General features: G+C 35.3%; 1 protein-coding gene across 1 annotated transcript in view; it reads left to right on the top strand.

Annotated features, from left to right (window-relative positions):
* LOC149800933 (BOS complex subunit ncln-like) overlaps positions 1-20539 on the top strand; it is a 66625-nt gene that overhangs the window by 14306 nt on the left and 31780 nt on the right. The window contains exons 4-9 of the mRNA XM_089954997.1: positions 3969-4063; positions 10490-10573; positions 12552-12655; positions 13973-14061; positions 17421-17545; positions 18384-18574. Coding sequence (XP_089811123.1) covers positions 3969-4063; positions 10490-10573; positions 12552-12655; positions 13973-14061; positions 17421-17545; positions 18384-18574 — 688 coding nt within the window. The remainder of the gene's footprint in view (positions 1-3968; positions 4064-10489; positions 10574-12551; positions 12656-13972; positions 14062-17420; positions 17546-18383; positions 18575-20539) is intronic.

Consider the following 20539-nt stretch of genomic DNA (forward strand, 5'->3'; position numbering starts at 1 on the left):
GGCCTAGCAATTTTTAAAGTATTATGTCTACATGGTGGAATCTTCTGTTCTAGGATACTCTGTCTTTTATGCAAGATAAAATCTGTAACTAAAATTATAATAGGAACATGGTAAATGTAGTATCCTTGACTCAGACCAAAATAATGATCCTAATAATTAACCCACACTTATAGGGAAATATTAACCATATGTGTTACCAAAATAAAAGTTACTGCTGGTCATGTACAACTTGATTTTGGGCAAGGTCAGGTCCAATATACAATTATAGATAACATAATCGTTAAGAAAAACTAACAAGCAATATAAGATTAAGTACAATATAAAAATGGAAAGAGAGAAGAGAAAATGAAAAGAAGATGCATAGGATTTGGGAATTCCAACCATTTCATTGTTCCATTGAAAGAAAAATGCACTTTACACTGTAAATGTCCAGTTATAACATCCAGCTTTTTTTTTGTATCCAATTGCACTGCATCTCTGGCACAAAGATCAATCTAAAGTTCCCACAGGAGATAGTGGTTTTCCAGTTTTAACTATGTCACAGAATATTTGACAAGAAGAAAAATGTATGAAAAAAAAATATGTCAAGCTCATGAGATTGAAAGAAGGGGTGCTCAGACATGCCAACCCTCCCCTTTTTTGCGGGAGACTCCCTGAATTCAACCTCACCTCCCACAATCCCGCATTATTTTTTCTCCTAAAAAAATTCATTTTGTCCAAAAAAATCAGAAAAATTTGTTTCATTTAGTGAAAAATGTTTTGGAAATTCCCCAGATTGTAAGACCAGAAGTGCTAAGAAGTTCTTTGCAAAGCGTGCAGACTTGAATCTGCATGTTTGGTGATCTCTTCTACAATGTCTAAAAGAAAGGGAGATTTGGATAAAATTGGAAAGTAAAAAAAAAATATAGAATTTCTTTCCAAGCTTCTTATAACCTGGAGTTTTCATGTGTGACTCATGGAAGATAAACATACAGCATTTTGCAAGAGGTGCAATTCATGTTTCAATGTTGCTAGTGGTGGGCACAATGATTGTCGTCAACATCTCCAGTCACAAAAGTAAGTTTTTAATCTTACTGTTTATTTTTAAGGCCTTAATTGTATGCTGCAAATTGTAATTTGAGTGCCAGCATTAAAATTATGATTATCTTTAGTGAAGTTAGGATACACTGATAGATCGGTTAAATCAGGTGCAGACAAATAAACGACAATTGAATCGATACATCTGCAGATAATAAAAATACTTAGACTTCATTATTATTATTATTATTATTATTTCACTGTAAACCCGAAAATGTACTTTAACAGTTTAGATATATATCAGTTCTTTCCCAAGAATTACATCTACTTGCCTAAGATATATAGTAAGATCGGGAAGAGAAACAAATACTTAATAAAAAGTAAGAAACATTAAATGCAATTCATTTTTGTGAATGAATGCAATTTATATTTTGTTATCTTTTGTTTCTGAGTCAGTATTTTAAATTTTGTGTACTTTATTTCACAGGCACTTAACATCTGCACAAAGAAAAACACAGGATCTGTAAAAAAAATCAAACTTGTGGATTCATCCCTTGAAGAAGCTGTGACCAAAGCTGAAACACTTTTTACTCAGTTTCTTGTTGAACATAATATCCCTCTATCTGCAGTCGATCATGCAGGTGCCCTTTTCATGGCTATGTTCCTGCATCCATCCCATTCATCATATGACATCATTAAAAAAATGTCAGTGTGGACAAACAGAGACAACATATATTGTTAAGGAACTGGCAGCAGCTTCTACAGAAACTTTAGTTCAGACGGTGAAAAGTGGGCCACTTAGGATGGTAGCAATGACAGGGCAGACAAGTTATACCCACTTGTTGTTCGCTATAGTGAAAATTGAAATACAAGAACAAAAATTCTAACATTATTGGAGTGCACAGGATAGGGAACAGGGGAAAACATCACAAAAATGATTGACAACAAATTTGAGGAAAACGGTATACCTTGGAGTAATTGCTTTGCATTCACCACAGATAATGCTGATGTTATGATTGCCAAGAAGAAGCAGGTGTTGATATCACTAAGGCGTGCAAGCATGGCAGTACTAGGTGGCTGTCTCTTGGAAAAATGACAAAATGGGTACTCAAGCAGTGGCATCCACTTACAGCCTTCTTTAAGGCATAGTGCAAAGAGAAGTCTGTCAGTGAAGAAGTCAAAACAAGACAAAGTGTGGAAATGAGCCACTCAGGGGAGCAGAGAGTTCTGGAAAATGTATAGTCCAGGACTTTTAAGTTGAAGCTCCTCTTCTTGGACTTCATCATTCCCTTTTTTGACAGGTTGAATCTTGGGCTGCAGTCAGAAGAACCAATGGTCCACAAACAGGCTGCTCAGATAAAGAGCTTATCACGCAGATTATGGCCATGTTTGTGAAACCTTCTGCCATGATCTACAAGGATACAGAATCTGTTAACTTCTGGATTGAATACAACATCAAGAATGATGAAGAAATAATGATTGGTCAAGCAGCTCGGAGCTTCATGCAGGAATGTCAAGTTCCTAAAGAAAAGGCTGACTCGTTCTTTACCTCTATAAAAGCCTTCTTTACAACAGCATGTAACTATTTAATTACGCATGGAAATTTTTCAGAACCTCATTGTAAAAATGCAGTTGTAGCAGATGTGACAAAGAGGCCCTTCATCAGCTTCGCAATGCTGGATTTCTTTGTGCAGTGGTTTCCAGCAATCATGCCTGCAGGAACTTCACTGGATCAGCTGCATATTTCTCTATACCAGGTTGAAGATCTACCTCCTGGAATGCTGGAGCCTAATTCAGCAGCTGCCATGGACCAAACTTGGATGAAGATTGGTGATATCAGAGTTAGATTGTGTCAAGCAAAATTTGGACTTCTTGCCAAAGTGATGAGCCATATCCTTGCCATCCCTTACAGCAATGCTTCCTGTGTAAGAATATTTAGTTTTGTGAGGAAGAATAGGACTGACTTCAGGAGCAGTATGAAAGCTGAGACACTAGAAAGTCTTCTTGTTGTTAAACAAGAAGGTATTGTTTTCTCAGAGAGAAGGTTTGACATAGTTATGCTTACAATATGCAAAAGAGCAACAACCATGTCTCTCCAGGAGTAGTATTAGTTGATGTTCTTCACTGTTAAGTTTTGTTCAGTCTGTTATTTATATATTGTTATTTGTTATCTAAAAATAAACCATTTTAGAATTGAATTAGTATCTGTTTATTTGAAAACTTCTTGTAAATGTGTTCAACATGTTTCTCCCTTGATGAAATCCTCCCTGCAATAATTGAAATCTCCCTGAAAATTGTTCAATATCTCCCTTGAGAACATTGTGGTTGGCAGGTCAGGGTTCTACATTCAGACAGACTGGTGAATCATTTGTACATTTGTCTGTTCATCCATTTGGCCTCTTTGTGAGATGCATGTGACTTTTGACAAATGCAGTTAGAAACATCAGTATTATTAGCTTCCTGCTAGGGATTGTGCAGACTACACTAATATCTTTTGACAGCCTCTTGAGTGGAAACTCCTATATTTTGTCCAATATTTTCTATAAGTAAATATTCTTTAAAAATTAAAATAGTGAAGGAAATCTGATCGGTGCCTTAACAGAGCAGAAAAAAGTAAAAATTAGAGAAAAATAAGATCAGAAAACAGTTTGTATTCATTCTTGTTCTATAGTGATTAGCTTCTGTATGATACATCTTTTGATAACTGCCGATGCTTTTAGTCAATGTGTCAGCCATGGGATAAGACTTTATAGGTGTTCATTTGAATAGGAAGTTATTGGCTAATTGGCAGTACCATCAATGATGATAGTATCAGTTATCCAAATTCACTAAGAAACAGTACTTTTGTTCAGATTGATTAATGTAAGAACATTTTAGGTTCCATGATAATTCGTGTGGAGATCATATACATTTTCATTATAATCACTTCTCCTTCTGTTTTTGCCTTATAGCCCTGTTCAATTCTGCTTCTGCCAATGGATTTCAGATGGTAATCTCTGGTTCCCAAGCTAAAGCTGTGTCAGAATTCCAGATCACTAATATCCAGGTAAAATAGGAAACAGTGGAATTCTTTCCATTCCTACTTGTCCAGCAAATGAGATTGTCTTTCTTTTCCATTCTTGCAGACTCTTTTTTTTTTGCCACTTGATAAAATTGCTAGCAAATAAGACATTTTATTATATTAACTATTCCTAACGCAATATTATTCATTAGTATTCCATATATAGATACCAAAGGCCAGGCATATGTACTGTTCCCACAGTAACATTCTCTGCTCCTTTTCAGGCAGTCATGTAGTTTTATCCCCCACTTCAAATTTCCAAGGGGAATATAGTCTTACCCTTGTCTGTCAGTGCATCTTTCCATCCATTAGACTAAATTTACATTTATGTTGGTTTTTGAGATGCTATGAGCCCCAAAGTCATGCAGTTTTTTCTATAAAGGCATCTTGATCACTACAACACCATTCTATCACAGGTAGGTCACACTGACCTAAATTTCACACTTTAGTAACTTTGGTTGAGTTTGTGTCCAGTTAGTTTCTCAGGTGCTGTGAAAACGAGTCGCACAATTTTGTTATGTATATGCATCTTGGACAGCACAACACCATTCCATCAAAAGTAGGTTAATGTGATCTGAATTTTATGCTTTATTGCCAGTGTCATACAGCTTGGTAGGTAGTTGTGTTTCTCTGGCAAATACGTTACCTATCACATTACATTAGGACAATTTTCTTTGCTACTTCCAAATCCAATTGTCTGTTTAAAGGGAAGCAACTCTCACAGGTTAATTCCCCTATCTGCTTGTTAGCTACTGTTATACCTAGTTGAAAACAAATTTTACTTTCACTGCCATGTGCTAATAATGTCCTCCAGACAATCCAGTTTAATTCTATAACTTTTCTCACTTAAATTTATTCATCCAAATTTGTTTTTCTGTGGTACATTAATTCAAAATGTTGTTTTATTTGGTGCATACAACGTTCATGAACTCCATTGAATTTATTGATGTTTTTGCAATTATTGTACCATCTCTGTTTTCAGGGTTCTTATGGTCTTTGAAGGTCTTTAACAGTTTGGGAAAAATCAGGTAGCATTTTCAAGGCCATGAAAGTTTGGGAAAATCGAGCAGATTACCCAGAGATCCTTAAAAGTAGTTGAAAATTGAAATAAACCCAAACATTTTAATTTCTTTCCATAATCACAAATAAAATTGTCCAAGGTTGTTAGATTTGGATGTAGTCTGGTTTTCCTGGTTTCTATCTTTTGATTAATTATAGTTTGAATTTCTTCATTATATTGTAGTATTTTGCATTTGTTGTTTTCTCATATAACATAACTTGTATACAAAATGTTAGCATAAATAGGTCTTGGAAATCTGTTTTTGGTCTTTGAAAGTTTGGGAAAAGTCTTTGAAATTATCATTCAGAATTCTGTATGAACCCTAATTATTATCACATGTGATTTCAATTGGTAACATTTAGTTTCACTGGAGAAATTTTTGGGAGCTATCTTTATCAAATATTACACTTATAAGTTATTTCAATAATGCAGTGTACATTTTATTTTTGTATCTTTATTCATTGCACTTTTTCATTACCGAGAATTGCTTCATGTTACACATTTGGAACAAAAAAAAAGCCCAACTTTCAGAAAAAAAAGCCAGATTGCAAACCAAAACAAACAACATGGATGCTCCAGTACATTGTAACATACACCTGATCTTCATATTTGAGATGTTTGTAACTTTTCAATCATATACACAAACAATATAGAAAAAGCTAACCTGAAGCTTTCATGTTCACGCTAAGGACTTCTTCAGCAGGGTGATTTAATTTCTACTGACTGTTAATATTGCTTGATGGAAAGGTGAGCAATGTTAAGATTGTCCCAGATACAAGGTTACATCATCCTACCATATGTGAAAGGAACTTTGAATGCTTGAAGCATGTTTTCCAATGACACAAATTTAATGTGTGTTCAAACTGTACCGGACCCTAAGACAGATGTTCATTGACCCTAAGCATAAGTCTAATAGGAGAAATATTTGTGGGCTTATCTATCACATCAAATGTGAAGAACAGGGTGAAAATCAGCACCATCACAATTATATTGAGGAAACAGAAATGACATGAAAGTGAGATTTAATGAACAGAGAAGACCAAGTTCAGGCTTGTCTAAAGTATCACGGCACATCCACAATGTTTGCCCTGGCCATACTGTAACGTGGAACTCAGTAAAACAAAAATCTTAGATTGAGAACAAGCAGGTTTGAGCGGGTGGGGGGGAGGGCATTTAACAAATTGATCTACATACATGCGCACAAACCGATGCTGAGTGGGGGCCATTACAACCTGCTACATTTCTGGAACAATTTATTAATATAGCTCACCATTCCATGGACAAAAGTTTCAGGTTAGCTTTCTGTATATTGTTTGTTTATATGATTGAAAAGTTAAAAACATTGTCAGATATGAATAATAATATACACAGTTATGCTTTCACCAAAATACACCTGGTCTGGATAGTTTATTGGTCTTGGGGATGTTGATATGCTGTCTCCATCCATCGTGCAGCTGCAAAAACAGTACCAGAACATACTATATCCATGAATACAGTATTATCATTGATTATTCCCTTGGGTGATGTCAAGATGCAATCTCCATCCCTTATGAAGATGAGGAATAGCGTCGCAACACACTACATATATGAATACAGCTTCTCCCTCTCCAAGCGTTTTAGTCATCATCGTTACACCTTGATCCCATTCCCTCTGGCAACCCACCTGAACCACCACATTACTCCATTTAAGTCCTATTTGGACCAGCCTTTCTTGTAAAATGATGGGTAGTCCACAATGTGTCAGAGGAGCTCCAGATTTCATTATCTGAAATAATCCACTCAGATTTTGGTATCCGAACCCTTCCACTCTCGCCTTCTTACCTTTGTAAAGGAACTCCCAAACTATCACATGAAGGAGGAAAATCCTGCTTCTCTGCTTGTAAAGTGTAGTGTAGATAGGAAAAAACCAAACAAACAGGACTTTTACTTCAGAACAATCCTGGTTACAAAGTCCCATGGCAACTGAGACCTACAACAAAGATGCAGTGTGATCACTTTTGACATGTCTGTCACATACTTCCATATCCCAATTCATATGACCCCCAGTCTAAGCCCTTGAGTGTTCACTAAGAGTTTAGGATGTCCACTGTAGCAATGGCAGTATTCCTTCAAAACACACCAAAAACATTTGGTTAGCTTGGATTTTGGTTCATGACATGAACAGCCTTCATTGTATGGTGGATAATCAGTGTATGGAAGTCTGACCTTTGGGGTCATTAAATACTTATCCAGAGATGCTGCCAGGCTGTAGGATTGTGGGTTTCTTGCAGCAATGATCGCTAATCACAAAACTTTTAAAATGCTAATGGAGAAAGGTCACACAAATTATTTGCTGTTCCCACAATTTATTGTATCTTATGAGTGCATTTTTTTCAGCTAAAAAATTCAAAATTAAGGTTTGTCTAATTAAGTTTTGGTCATCCATTTTGCCAGAGATTTTAGCCAAGCTGTGCTAAATTAGATTTAGTATTTGAATACAAACATCTCTATGACTGAGTTCTGCTAATGTCTTTGTGGAAAATATCCCAAAGTTCCTGTTTAATTGTCTCACAGAAGGGTGTAACAAACTGATAGATTGATCAGCCACAACAGAAATGTATGGAACAATTATACATGCAGACTATTACACTTCTGACATAATCATTGGAGTTTTTTCACCTAATTACATCTTATACTTGCCTGTATATGGATTACACTTTTCTGGTACATTAAAATTTTTTTTAAAAATAAAGCAAAGTTGCATTTGTCTTTTTTATCATCTCTTGTTTCTATTCAGCAGATAAATTTGAGAACCACCTCCATGAATCAAACTACATGGCTGAATTTATACAAAAGCAGGCATTTGTACCAAGGCATGAAATTCTTGTTTCATTCATGGGTTGCCTTGGATTCCTTATCAACAAGGGCAGATTTGGTCTCACTCCATGCAAACCAACAGTATTTCATTCACCTGACCACATGGCCCAAAACCCTCTTGCATCGAGTCAATCTCCCTCAATCATGTACCTTGAAAATCTTAGTGTCTGTCTTTCACTCAGAGAATTGAATTTCAGTCTGGAAATATAGTAACCTAATGGGATTTTTTTTTTAAAGCAATTGATTTAATTGTCTCCAGTGCTTATTCATGAAACTCCTGCACATGATAATTCTATCATAGTTGTGGATGAGCCCTGTAGATCTAGTGATCAGAGTTTTAAACTACATGAGATCATGTCTCAGTAAATGGTAAGACATACATGGCTTACAGCTTATGTACCGCTGCATGCACAACAAAGAAAAATCATGATCTGTACAGATGACAGGTGCTTGCCTCCTACTCTCCTAAGTGGCCCTTTCAGTGGTACTTGCCTCCTACTCTCCTGAGTGGCCCTTTCAGGGGTACTTGCCTCCTACTCTCCTAAGTGGCCCTTTCAGGGGTACTTGCCTGCTACTCTCCAAAGTGGCCCTTTCAGGAGTACTTGCTTACTAGACATGCGACTCATGGAATTGTGAATACCTTTTGAGAATAGCAGCTGTTGTCTAGAATCGGCATTCTCATTCTGTATGATAACTTCAGTGTCATCAGTTACAGCAGAAGGCAAAGGAGAATCAGCTTCCCAGACTTCACCCATCAGGTATGGGATTTTCTTAAGTTTTATCCTCATTGATAAATTCACATTCAAGTACCCCACATTCCAGACATGCTTAGTGTCCTAGCAGACTTACTGTCCTGATGGAATCAGTCTATTTACATCAAATGGTCCATTCACCACCTTTTTTATGATAAATTTATACACAGTGGGTTACACCTCTTATGGGCCTATTTGTACTTGACTACCATCTCACCAGTCCCACATCAAGCCTTTTCATTTGAATCCCTTTTCCTGAAATGGAATTGTCTCAATGAATATGCCTTTCCTCCTGTCCCTCTTTTGCCCAAAGTCTTGCAGCAAAAAGAAACCAAATTCAGGTGCCAAATAATCCTGATAGCTTCCATTATGTGGGAAATTCAGAGATGGCCTGAACCTAGTGGTAGAGATTCCTAGCAGAATCCTGCCTTAAACATTCTTGAATGCATCTTTTCTATCTATACTCAGAGATGCTGAACTTTCATGCCTAGCCCAAAGCAAACAAGAAATTAGAAAGAAACAGTTTACTGAACATATGGTGGACAGTACTGCTTGAGAAAAAAGACCTACTACCCTGAAAATTTATTTTCACATTGGTGTGCACAGACATCTCACACTTTACAACCTCATTACTACAAATAGCTGACTTTCTCCTTTGGCTCTTCAAGGAGATGTTAGTTCCCATCACTATCAAGGAACACCATGTTTTCAGATATATTTTGCCATCATGGAATGGAGGATACAGACCAGAACAAAAATGTCTTGAACCTTCTGGCAGTTTTTACATGTTCCTTTTTCTTTACTATAACCTTTCCTGGGATCGAACAGTGTACAAAAGGAACCCTTCATCCACTGTCCTCCTCTTGTACAAGACCTGCTTTCTTCTCACTTCAGCTACATAATCAGTTTGATACATGCCCTGTTGGTTGACCCAGAATATCTGACATACTACCATGATGGTTGAGTTTGTCCATAACAGACTCTGCTTTTAAGCTGCGGGATGGAGGTCTGAAGCTGCATTTTCCAACTTTTGCCTTAGAGACATTTCATCCCAAATTGTTAAGTTTGACCTAAAGGGATATTTCAGCAGCTCAACAGGTTACCTTCCCTGGTCAGTCAGCAACTTTGTAATGACAGTTACTTCCCTTCTGATAGTATCTGTATCCAAGGGAAACCACTCATCACAATTCTGTCTCAGTTGCATGTAGCATTCAAAGGACTTGATTTTTTTAGTTAGTTAATGTACTCCAAATGTGTGATTTTATTTTTTCATAAGTATTATCAGATAAACATATTTTACTTTAAAAACTGGTTTCCAAATATTTTTCTGACCAAAAATGGTATGATGATATTTCCAAAGCAGTAAGTTGAAACATATACACAACATATTTTACAATATGAATCTTGGGTGACAGTCGTGATGTGAGATGAGCACTTGGATGGATACGGTTTCGAACATAAAGTAAAAGGCTATTTTTTGCTGAAACATTTTTGAAATGTTAAAAGTTTTGTATGCATTTTGTCTTTGAAAAATAAATTCTGATGGGGTTTAATTTCCCTATGAGCATGCTTACATTTTTCACTGCTGAATTATACCCATGTATGGGATACTGCTTGCAAAAAAGAACTTTGTATCTTCTCGTGACAGACTTGTCCATTGTGGGGAAACGTTATTTTAATTATTTTTCTGAATGGTTAGCAAATACCGCATGTATTTATGAAATTCAAAATCTTTTCTTTCAGGGTCATCTATCTGGTTTTGGCATTGAAGAACAATTGCCCACCATAGTAGTGGTGGCACACTATGATGCATTTGGAATTGCACCGGTATGTAGAAAATAAAAAAAAATATGTTGTTGATGTGCATTTCAGAGACAGTTTCTGTTCATCTTGACTCCTGTTTAAATATTATTATATTAAAAAAGTTGAAATTACATGAAAGTCTCAACAAAGCAAATTAGTATAATTCTTGGCGCTGAGGACATTCGATGATACACAGTATGGCAACAGAAACTAATTTTATGTTAAGCAAGTAGAAATTTAAACACTTAATTGTTTGTTTAAAATGCTACTAAAGATTTCTAGGGAACGATTTAGAGCAGGGTTCAGCAACCTATTTGACTTGGCATGCCACTTTTTTTTGGATTAATTACAAAATTCCACCAGTAAGAGAGTAACACTGTTGAAATCAAGAATTTTGGCAGCTTTTAGCGTGCCACACAAAATCTCTTGACGTGCCACCTTGTGGCATGCATGCCATAAGTTGCTGACCCCTATATTAGAGGATTCATTTGATTTTTTCATGAAAACAAACTTTTATTATAATTCCAACAATTTTCAGTGGTTGAGATACAATTCTTCAAAGTAAATGACCATGCTTTACATCTTCCTATCGTTTTAAATCAGGTATCGCATGGAAAACTAAAAGTTGTAAAATACATCACCATATACCATTCCGATCTGAATAGGCAGCACATATGCCCTTTATCCTTATGTCTTTTTTTCATTTCTCGTTTATATAGAGTAACAAGAAAATTATAACATATAGTAAATTCAAAACTATTTTGCAAATAATTGTTACCATCTTGATCTTCAGTGGATTGCAAATTACTGCCCTTTGTACCCTCTTACCATGGAAGTATTTAATAAGACAAAGGAAAATGGGAAGTTGTATCAAAGTCTCATCTTTTGTTCATGTTCAGTGAGCTAAAGATCCTTTTGATCTGATTAAATAATTGATGGCTAATAAAGCAAGAAGATAGGTCTTTTCCAAATTTGGCTGTGTCTTTAATGCCAGAACAATTGTTGCATATAGGAATAAATAAATATCATCCATTCCAGATTCTGGGGGAATTATTATAAATTTTTTGTGAAAATTCTGAATTCCAGATTGTGTTTCTGAAGTTTTTGGGGTATACATTTTGAATAGGGGTTTTCTCTGGATACAGGAGTTGAGAAAAGCACTTCAACACTGGTATAATAGACTGGTATATAGATTGTAGTTTGTCAGATCGAAAACAGAGTGTAGAAAATACAAACCAGTCAACTAGATCAAAATAGTGTAAAAGTTGTGGCAGAGTTGTAAAGAAGAAGATGGAAATTATTCAGGAGGAAAACTATGATTGATAGTTATTGTTTCGGCCTAAAATTTGGAATTAGGTCAAGGTTTTGAATTTGACCCTAATTGATGCTTACTTTGGGTTTGCAATGTTATTTGCTCATAACAAACATATTATCCATTCTAAACTGGCTACTGAGATTTTTAAAACTTTTATGTCTACGATTCCTGATAAGCATTCTCATGGGTTGACATCTCTGAATAACTCTTAAATAACTACTTTATGATTTTCTATTTAACCATGTAAGAACTGTCATTGACTCTCAGAAGCTTATTAAAATCTGCTTTGGACTCTCTTCCTTTTGGAAAGTGTCACATAAATAATACTGGAACTCTTAGTGAGACTTTTAGGAACAAATTTTTAGAAAAAAACTGGCAATTTAAACAGTTCTTTAGCAGCAACTATTTCTACGCCCCACTATGAATGTGCAGATATAGTGTTACCATTGTCAGTCCATCTGTTCTTACATCTCGTGGCATGCCCAGCACATCTATTGGTTGAGTTTTGCATTGATGAATCTTTCATATTCCAAAAACACATTTTAGATTAAATATGTAAAGCATTATAACAAATCTGTAATCCTATGCATTACAATTTATATAATTTTCATCGTAAGTGATTGTATTCAATCAGATAAATTACATTTTAGTACTTCAGGTACATTTTTTTGTTCCTTTTCTGTTTAGGGGCTGTCGACTGGTGCAGACTCAAATGGCAGTGGTGTAATAGCCCTGTTAGAGTTAGCTAGACTTCTGTCCAAACTGTACACCAATTCTAGGACACATGCGAAGTATCCTTTTGAACGTGCTTACTCTATAATGGGGGACAGTTGCACAAGCTTGACATTTAGTTCTTGTTGTTACAGCTGCCATTGTTGATCATGGACATGTAAATAACTTTGAAGTGAATGTTCATCTTTTTGTCCAACCATTTTTTTAATGTCTATCCATGCTCTAGACTTGTATAGACTTGCTTACAAGTTATGTCAAACTACTAACAATAAAGATCCAGATCTGCCATAGCATAGTGCACCATCATAACACATATCAGGGTCTATAGTGTTTGTTGTACTGATTATTCCTGACAAACTGCATAGACCCAGCTCTGCTGACACATTATGCAAAGGCAGATATGGGTCATTGCATTTTGGACTCGTCTTAAAATCAAGTATATGTAGTACCTCAGTGTTAAAATGTTCTACTTTTATTTACATACCATTTTGTTCCCACCATACCATTTTTGTCTTGGCAATACTTTTTATGTGATTTCATTCATTTAACCAGTTATTTTGAATTTCTGATGGTTTCAGTTCTGAGACATGTAGATGATTTCTTTCAATGACGTTCTCTGTTCTGAGACATGTAGAAAATTTCTTTCACAGACAGTCTCTGTTCTGAGACATGTAGATGATTTCTTTCACCATTGGCCTCTGTTCTGAGACATGTAGAAAATTTCTTTCACTGTCGGTCTTTGTTCTGAGGGATGTAGATAATTTCTTTCACTGTCGGTCTTTGTTCTGAGGGATGTAGATAATTTCTTTCACTGATGGTCTCTGTTCTGAGACATATAGATGATTTCTTGCACTGATGGTCTCTGTTCTGAGGGATGTAGATGATTTCTTGCACTAACAGTCTCTGTTCTGAGACGTGTACATGATTTCTTTAACTGACTGGTCATTGTTCTGAGACATGTACATGGTTTCTTTCACTGACTGTCTCAGTTCTGAGACATGTACATGATTTCTTTGACCAATAATTGTAGTATTCTTAGTATCTGATAATTTACATTAATGTAAAATCCCATACCTCTGTGCAGTTTTGCTTTATATTTTGTCACTTACATATGCAACCAATTGTTTAGGTAAAATCAAATAGACTTGTATAACTGATGTTTGACTTTAAACCTCACATACCTCACATACTTGTTTGCTACATTATTTTGTTATCAAAAAAATATGTGGAAAACCTCGACATATACAATCCTAGAAAAATTCTGACTTTTTTGTCTATGTGTAAAGTTTTGTGAAATTAGTTTCAAAGTACAACTCCATAAATAATAGGTGTGGTGAGCAACAGAAGATGAAGTTTTTTCTCCTTAACTTTGATGGGTATAATATATTATTCCTAGTAACTGGAGGAGGAAAGTTCAATTATCAAGGTGCCAAAAAGTGGATTGAGGATAACTTAGACTCAACAGGTATATAATTCTGTGCTTTTAATTGTACATTTAATAGCATTTTGTCATTAACATAAAAAATATTGTTTTATGCCTGTCTTTAAATCTGGAAGGGTGTTAGAGTATTCATTTGTCTCAGTTTTGCAGCATTTATGTGCCATTCACTTATTTGTAGTTAATTAATACTTGTGATGACCACTCTGGACACCTAAGTGGTTAGAGCATCTGCTTTGGATGCAGGAGGTCATGGGTTTGAACCCTGGCCAAATTGTACCAGAGACTTGTAAAAATGGTTCTAGCAGCTGCCTTGCTTGGCACTCAGCATTAAGGGGCTAGTGTTAGGACTGGTAGGCCTGGTGTTAGGATAATGTGACTGGGTGGGACATGATGCTACATGTCTGTGGCATGATACCCCCAGGCAAGACATAACTACAACCTACTACACTGCAGACATCACAACAATATGACTGAAATTTTTTTGAAGCTACATTAAAAATTCAACTAACACACACATACAAATACTTGTTACAAATTGATATTTATGCAGATTAGATTATCATTTCAAAATGCATGAAAGACATTAAATCAACACCGTATTGTATGCTACATGTGCATCATGTAGGTTATTCTTTGTATGGCTCATTTACAACAATAGTTTATAATGTTGTTCTATGGTTTGACACAGCAAGATCACAAGATATTGTGTAGAATAGTGTCGTCTTTCCTGCATCTAGCAGATGGTTAGACACGGGGCAGTGTTTTATCTACTCATGCATCATGCGTCAAATACGCAGACTTTTCCAATTGGACACACAAAAATCCTCGCTGGTACATAAATTATCGCACCCCAATGTTATGTCTTGCTGATGAACAAAAAACAAAGGTTAGGTCTAAAAGTCATCCTTGGTACATAATTGATGCATCCCAATATTATGTTTTGCTGATTAACACAAAATTAAGGTTTAACACAAAATAAAGGTTTGGTCTAACTACTTTAATGGCTAGATTACAACTCTCCCAAACAGGGAAAACACATGCACATGAGTTTCTTACACTAATGTTATCATAATACATAGGGTTTCAACTGAGTGTGGAGCTGACCTTATGAGACCTGTAACTGTCACATCATTTGTAGTAACAGTATGTTAGAACCGTATAATCACCATACCCAAGAAAGAGGCAGAAAATAAACACATGATTTAAAGTGATTCTCACTAGAAGCTATTATTTTATGCGCACCTTTGTCATGCATTATAGCAACAATTTCCATTCTCTCAATTGTACTCCTTGCATTGTTCCAAGATACAGTCAGCGTTCGACTGAAAATGGTGTCCAAGGCAAAAATTTTAAAAAATAGATCCAAAACAAACAAAATTATCTTTTGGACTGTGTTCATGACGACCGATGATAATGGTATTGTTATTGAACAAGTGGAGCCTTCATTATCCAAAGATGAGGTAACGGTTACTCGTAAGATAAAACATTTTATGAAGCAGTGGTTGAAAACACAGCTGTCTTATGTTTTTAAAAAAAGAAGTTAAGTCGAGTGAAGAATGACAGTGAAGACACCTTTATGTTTTGCCATATATGGACAGAGGCTAAAAAAATCTCCATGACCAGATGTGCAAAAGACAATAACTGTTAGAATAGTACATTAGCAAGGCATGCTTGGTTGCCAGAACTCAAACTGCTGATTGAAGGTCCACAACACCAGGCATATTTGAATGCAGTTTTACAAAAACATTCTTCTAAACAAGACACAGGAATAAAAGTGCTACTTAAGTGTGTAGTTTAGTTGAGTGTAGAAGACATCCTTTTTTTAAATACAGATCTCTTCTTCATTTAATACACAACTTAACAGCTGAAGAAATTGATGCCATTGACATTTTGAAGAATTCTGCCAATCAGTATGACTTGGCTACTACCTGTTCTGAGTTAATGGAGAGCCTATCAAATGTTGTTGAGGATAATCTTAAACGCGACCTGCAAAATTCGTCATTTGTGACAGCAATGGCAGATGAAAGCACTGACATAGCCATCAATAAATGTCTTGTCATATATGCTCAGAATATGGCTGATGACATGAAACCACCAACAAGATTTGTAACAAATATAGAATGTTCATATGCTTCTGGCAAGGGAATTGCCTTATTGGCTTTAGTCACATTATGTAACTTATATTTTCATTGTGTATTTAAACAATATGATTATTTTTTTTTAAAGTACTGAAAACTGATCATTGGCTTGAATAAGACTCATAGGTTTGGATTCTAAACCAATATTTATTTTTGCCTTGATGAGTCAAATGACTTACATAAAGCTATTTGTAGATAAAACACTGACAGGCATAGCTTTTTCAGCAGTGGTGTCCATATCAGTTTCAGTTTTAGGCTTGGAGAGATTTTGATCCCTCCTTACCAATGGTATAGTGTCTGTTCTATTTTACCAAATGTAGAAAAACTAATAGTAGTAGCAAACTAAAATTAGCAACAAAGTCCACTGACCTTTGTATTTCAAATTTTTATATATAGAAAGGGAGGCAACTCAAATTTGTATAAATTATTTGCCCTTAATAATAGTTAACCCCTTTTGATAGTGCTCCACTGATGACAATACTTGAAACAATAATAAAAAATGCTTTTCAAGGGAAATCAGAAATTCTTCATATAGCATTTCTGGTGTTGATATAAATTCTTTAGTAAATTTAGAATAATATTATCACAGTTATGTAGAGCTACCTGTTTATGATAATATAAAGGAGAATGCATGGCAATATATTTGTAGTTATGTTCCTCCATCTGATGTAAAGTAAGATCACTTCCAAGTTGTCAGTCTTTTCAAGATTTTAATTTTGATAATGTTTATTGTAAAGTTTTTTGAAAGTGATCTTTCACACAGCTTTATAAAATCTTGCAATTCTTATATTTGAGGGGTTGCATTGAAAAATCCTTAATTGGTTTCATTCTTGAAAAGTCTTTGAACTTGCAAGAGCTCCTTTATGTTTTCTGAATGAATATCAAACAATTAAACTGAATAAAATATATCACTTTTTAAATTATTTTTATTTTTAAATATTTTCCAAATATAATGGGATAAAGTTTGGTGGATCAAAAGACAAAGAACACTGGTTGTTACCAAATTGAGTAGCATCCCTTTGTTGAGGCAAAATAATGTTGTGCCTATTTATGCAGTGATAAAGGAACATATGGAAAGAAAGTTCAGTGTCGTTAAGAAATAATACTAACATATGGAGAGAAAGTTCAGTTTCCACAAGAAATAATACTCCTTGAAAATTTTTTTTCCATAATACAGCAAAATCACTTCATAACATGATCTGTGTACAGAACTTTTTCATTTATTTTGTCACTTTTCATTTACAGAAAATAACGTACTGTCAGATGTAGCCTTTGTAATGTGTCTAGACAGTCTGGCTCTTGAAGATAGCCTTTATTTCCATGTCTCCAAACCTCCTAAGGAAGATACGCCTGCAGCCACATTCTTCACGGTGAGTAGAACTGAATCAGTAAATCGATTTAATTTATTTTAAAAAATAGATTTCTTGAATTATAACAGCTTGCTTATTGTTTGGATTTTCTGATAAAGGCTATACAACCAATGTTTCAAGTGCCTTATTTAACCTTGCGTAGTCTCCAGTGGTTGGAATTAACACTGCATTCCAGTTGAATGCCTATTCCCTTGTAATCTTTTTTTTATTTCTCGTCATTGTTAAAGTATATATAAAGTGGATTGACTATGCTACACTTGTGCTGATGAAGAGTGATGTTGGGTGTAGTTTAGTGACATATGCCAGTGTATTTCAGGCAGTTCTTGTTCTTTACTCAACTTGTAGTAATTCCACTGGACATTAAAGACCAAAATAAAGGTCTGCTGGGCCAATTAGTATATTAACTTGTGTATTTGACTCCATCCTCGAAGGCTTCACATCAAATGATAAGGCAGCCTCTCATAAATGTATTACAGGTTAACACTCACAACAGAGTGGATCTCAGGCCTGACTGCATCTGTAAAACCTTGATGTTACACTTTGAAGTGGGGTGTAATTAGATGGCAAATACATAAGATAAAGTGAAAGATGGTCAATACACACAGAACTTACTGTATATAATAGTATGGGTTCCACTGTGTATAATGATGCAGGAAAACATATAACACTTTCATGTACTTTTTGGACGTCTGCTTATAAGGGACAAACTGTTTTGATTTAATATTCATTCTACATAAAGGACACCTGTCTTGAAAGGACAAATATTTTTGGGTTTTGAGTTTCCTTACTGCATACATTCCCGTCCTATTCTCATACCAAAATCGATGTTATCTTCCAGCATTTAGAAGAGGTGACCAAAACTTTCTTTCCACATGTGGTTGTCAAAATGATACACAAGAAGATCAATCTGGCAGAGGATATGCTTGCTTGGGAGCATGAGAGATTCAGCATGAAGCGTCTTCCAGCTTTCACCCTCTCACACTTCGAGGCTTACAAGTCTTTAGATAGAACTTCAGTAATAGATACTAGGTATGTAAATATGATGCTTTGTTTATGATTTGTATTTGTTATGCTCATATTATTAGAAAAGTCAGACATTGTAGTAATTTTTCTGTTTGAACTTAGTAATGATTTTTGCTTCCAGTATCCTTCACAAGGCCATAGCATATCTGTATGTAGGAAAATATTGACTTTTTCAGGGCCACTGTTATGCCCCAGGGCATAGGGAGAGTGTGGTTTTTGATTGCCCTTCTGTAGGACAAATTTGTCCTCTTTTTTTTCTATGCCTTATTTTACATTGATTCACATAGGTAAAACATGTATATCTGTGAAATTTGTTTGCAAAACCACAATGAATTAATTCATTTCTAAGATGTGTATGGAATAATTAGACTGTGGTTTGTAGCTCACCTGGCCAAAACATCATTTGAGTTTGTGGTATGGTCTGGTGTGTGTTGTCCATCAGTTTTGCTATTTTCAACATTCTAAAGAATCAATGTAAAGTGTGACTCCACTATAACACGATAGTTGGGAGCCATAGAACCTGACCGTGTTATAGACCAAACCATGTTAAAAGCAACCAGGTCAGTTAGCTGGGGGTGGGGATTAGGTAAGAAATGTGGGCGTTTGTTTCATCAGAACAGTTACCATCTTAAATCGATGCATATTAAGTGAGAAATACACCTGTAGTGAAAACAGAGAAGACATTTAATGGTATACTTTATTCAGAGAACCATGAATTGGTACATATACATGAATATTGTGTATATATACATGTCTATTGTATAGCATGAATACAGTATCAACACCAATTACTCACCCATAAATCTCATCATATACATTGAATCCACAATACAAGTGATTCCATCGAAAATATGCACTCACAGATTTAAAATATTCAATAATTTTGTCACAGGTCATATTGTTTTGAATTCAGTGGGAAAACACCACAATCACATAACGAATGCGAAGTACATTCACTTTTCAGTATGTCCCAAGTCAGTAATAGTTAGTATGCGTTTTAAGATGCCATTGGTAGCATTTGTAAGCATAAGCTTTTTCCCAGCAAAAAGGAAACTTTCACAGCACAGTTAACATTAAAAATACAAAAATCCATCAAATTCCATTACTTTCATTTATGTTTGGTACTGACTTCCTTTGAAGAAAAGTTCTTTGTTTTTATTGAAGATTGTAGTCGGCTTTCTTTGATGGAGGGTGCATGCATTATTGAAGTCACCGCTAGAAAACAGCTTTGGAGACCCAAATAAATGCCCATTTCTTATTGCGGCGGCAACATCACATAATTGTATTGCATAATTGAGACTAATTTTTTCGTCCATTTGCTGAGTACATTTTCATAACAATCAGTGCTTCAAAGGTAATCTGTTTCATCAAACTATATTATCTGGGTACATTTTTAAAAGGGAATTGGCCATCGTTTGGTCTATCCTAGTTACTGTTCCTCCCTGCTTATTGAATAAGCCAATAAGTAAGATGTGTTTTTTTGTTTTTATATTATTTATTTTTTTAACCTTTGTGGTAGCAACGTGATGCTGCCTTCCATGCATGCATCAGAAATGTAACAAAGGGTCAATGGATGATGGAGATGCAGGTGTTTTGGTCTGATGACAGGGATTATTACAGAAAATGTGAGTGTTCTGAAGGATTTAATTCTGAGTGAAAAGAAGAGGAATTTTACTTACCATCCACATACAAATGTCAGTCAATGTAAATATATTAATTACTAGCGAGCGGCCAAAAATCCAACAAAAGACAGATTATGAGATAATACATCGTCTGGTTTATCTCCGTTACCAGAAATGTCAAAAAATAAAAAGGCGGATACTAGGTACAGGGAAAAACAATCCAAGTTTGCGACATTGGCGAAGAAATATGTGATCCCAGAATAAACTTTTTACATGTTTTTTTTTGTACTTTGAAGAAGAACAAATACTTTTTCTTGTACGAGAAAAATACATTTAAAATTTCAGGAGC

This window comes from Sinohyriopsis cumingii, chromosome 4 (genome assembly GCF_028554795.1).
Source record: "Sinohyriopsis cumingii isolate HCF-2022 chromosome 4, ASM2855479v2, whole genome shotgun sequence".
Lineage (NCBI taxonomy): Eukaryota > Metazoa > Mollusca > Bivalvia > Unionida > Unionidae > Sinohyriopsis > Sinohyriopsis cumingii.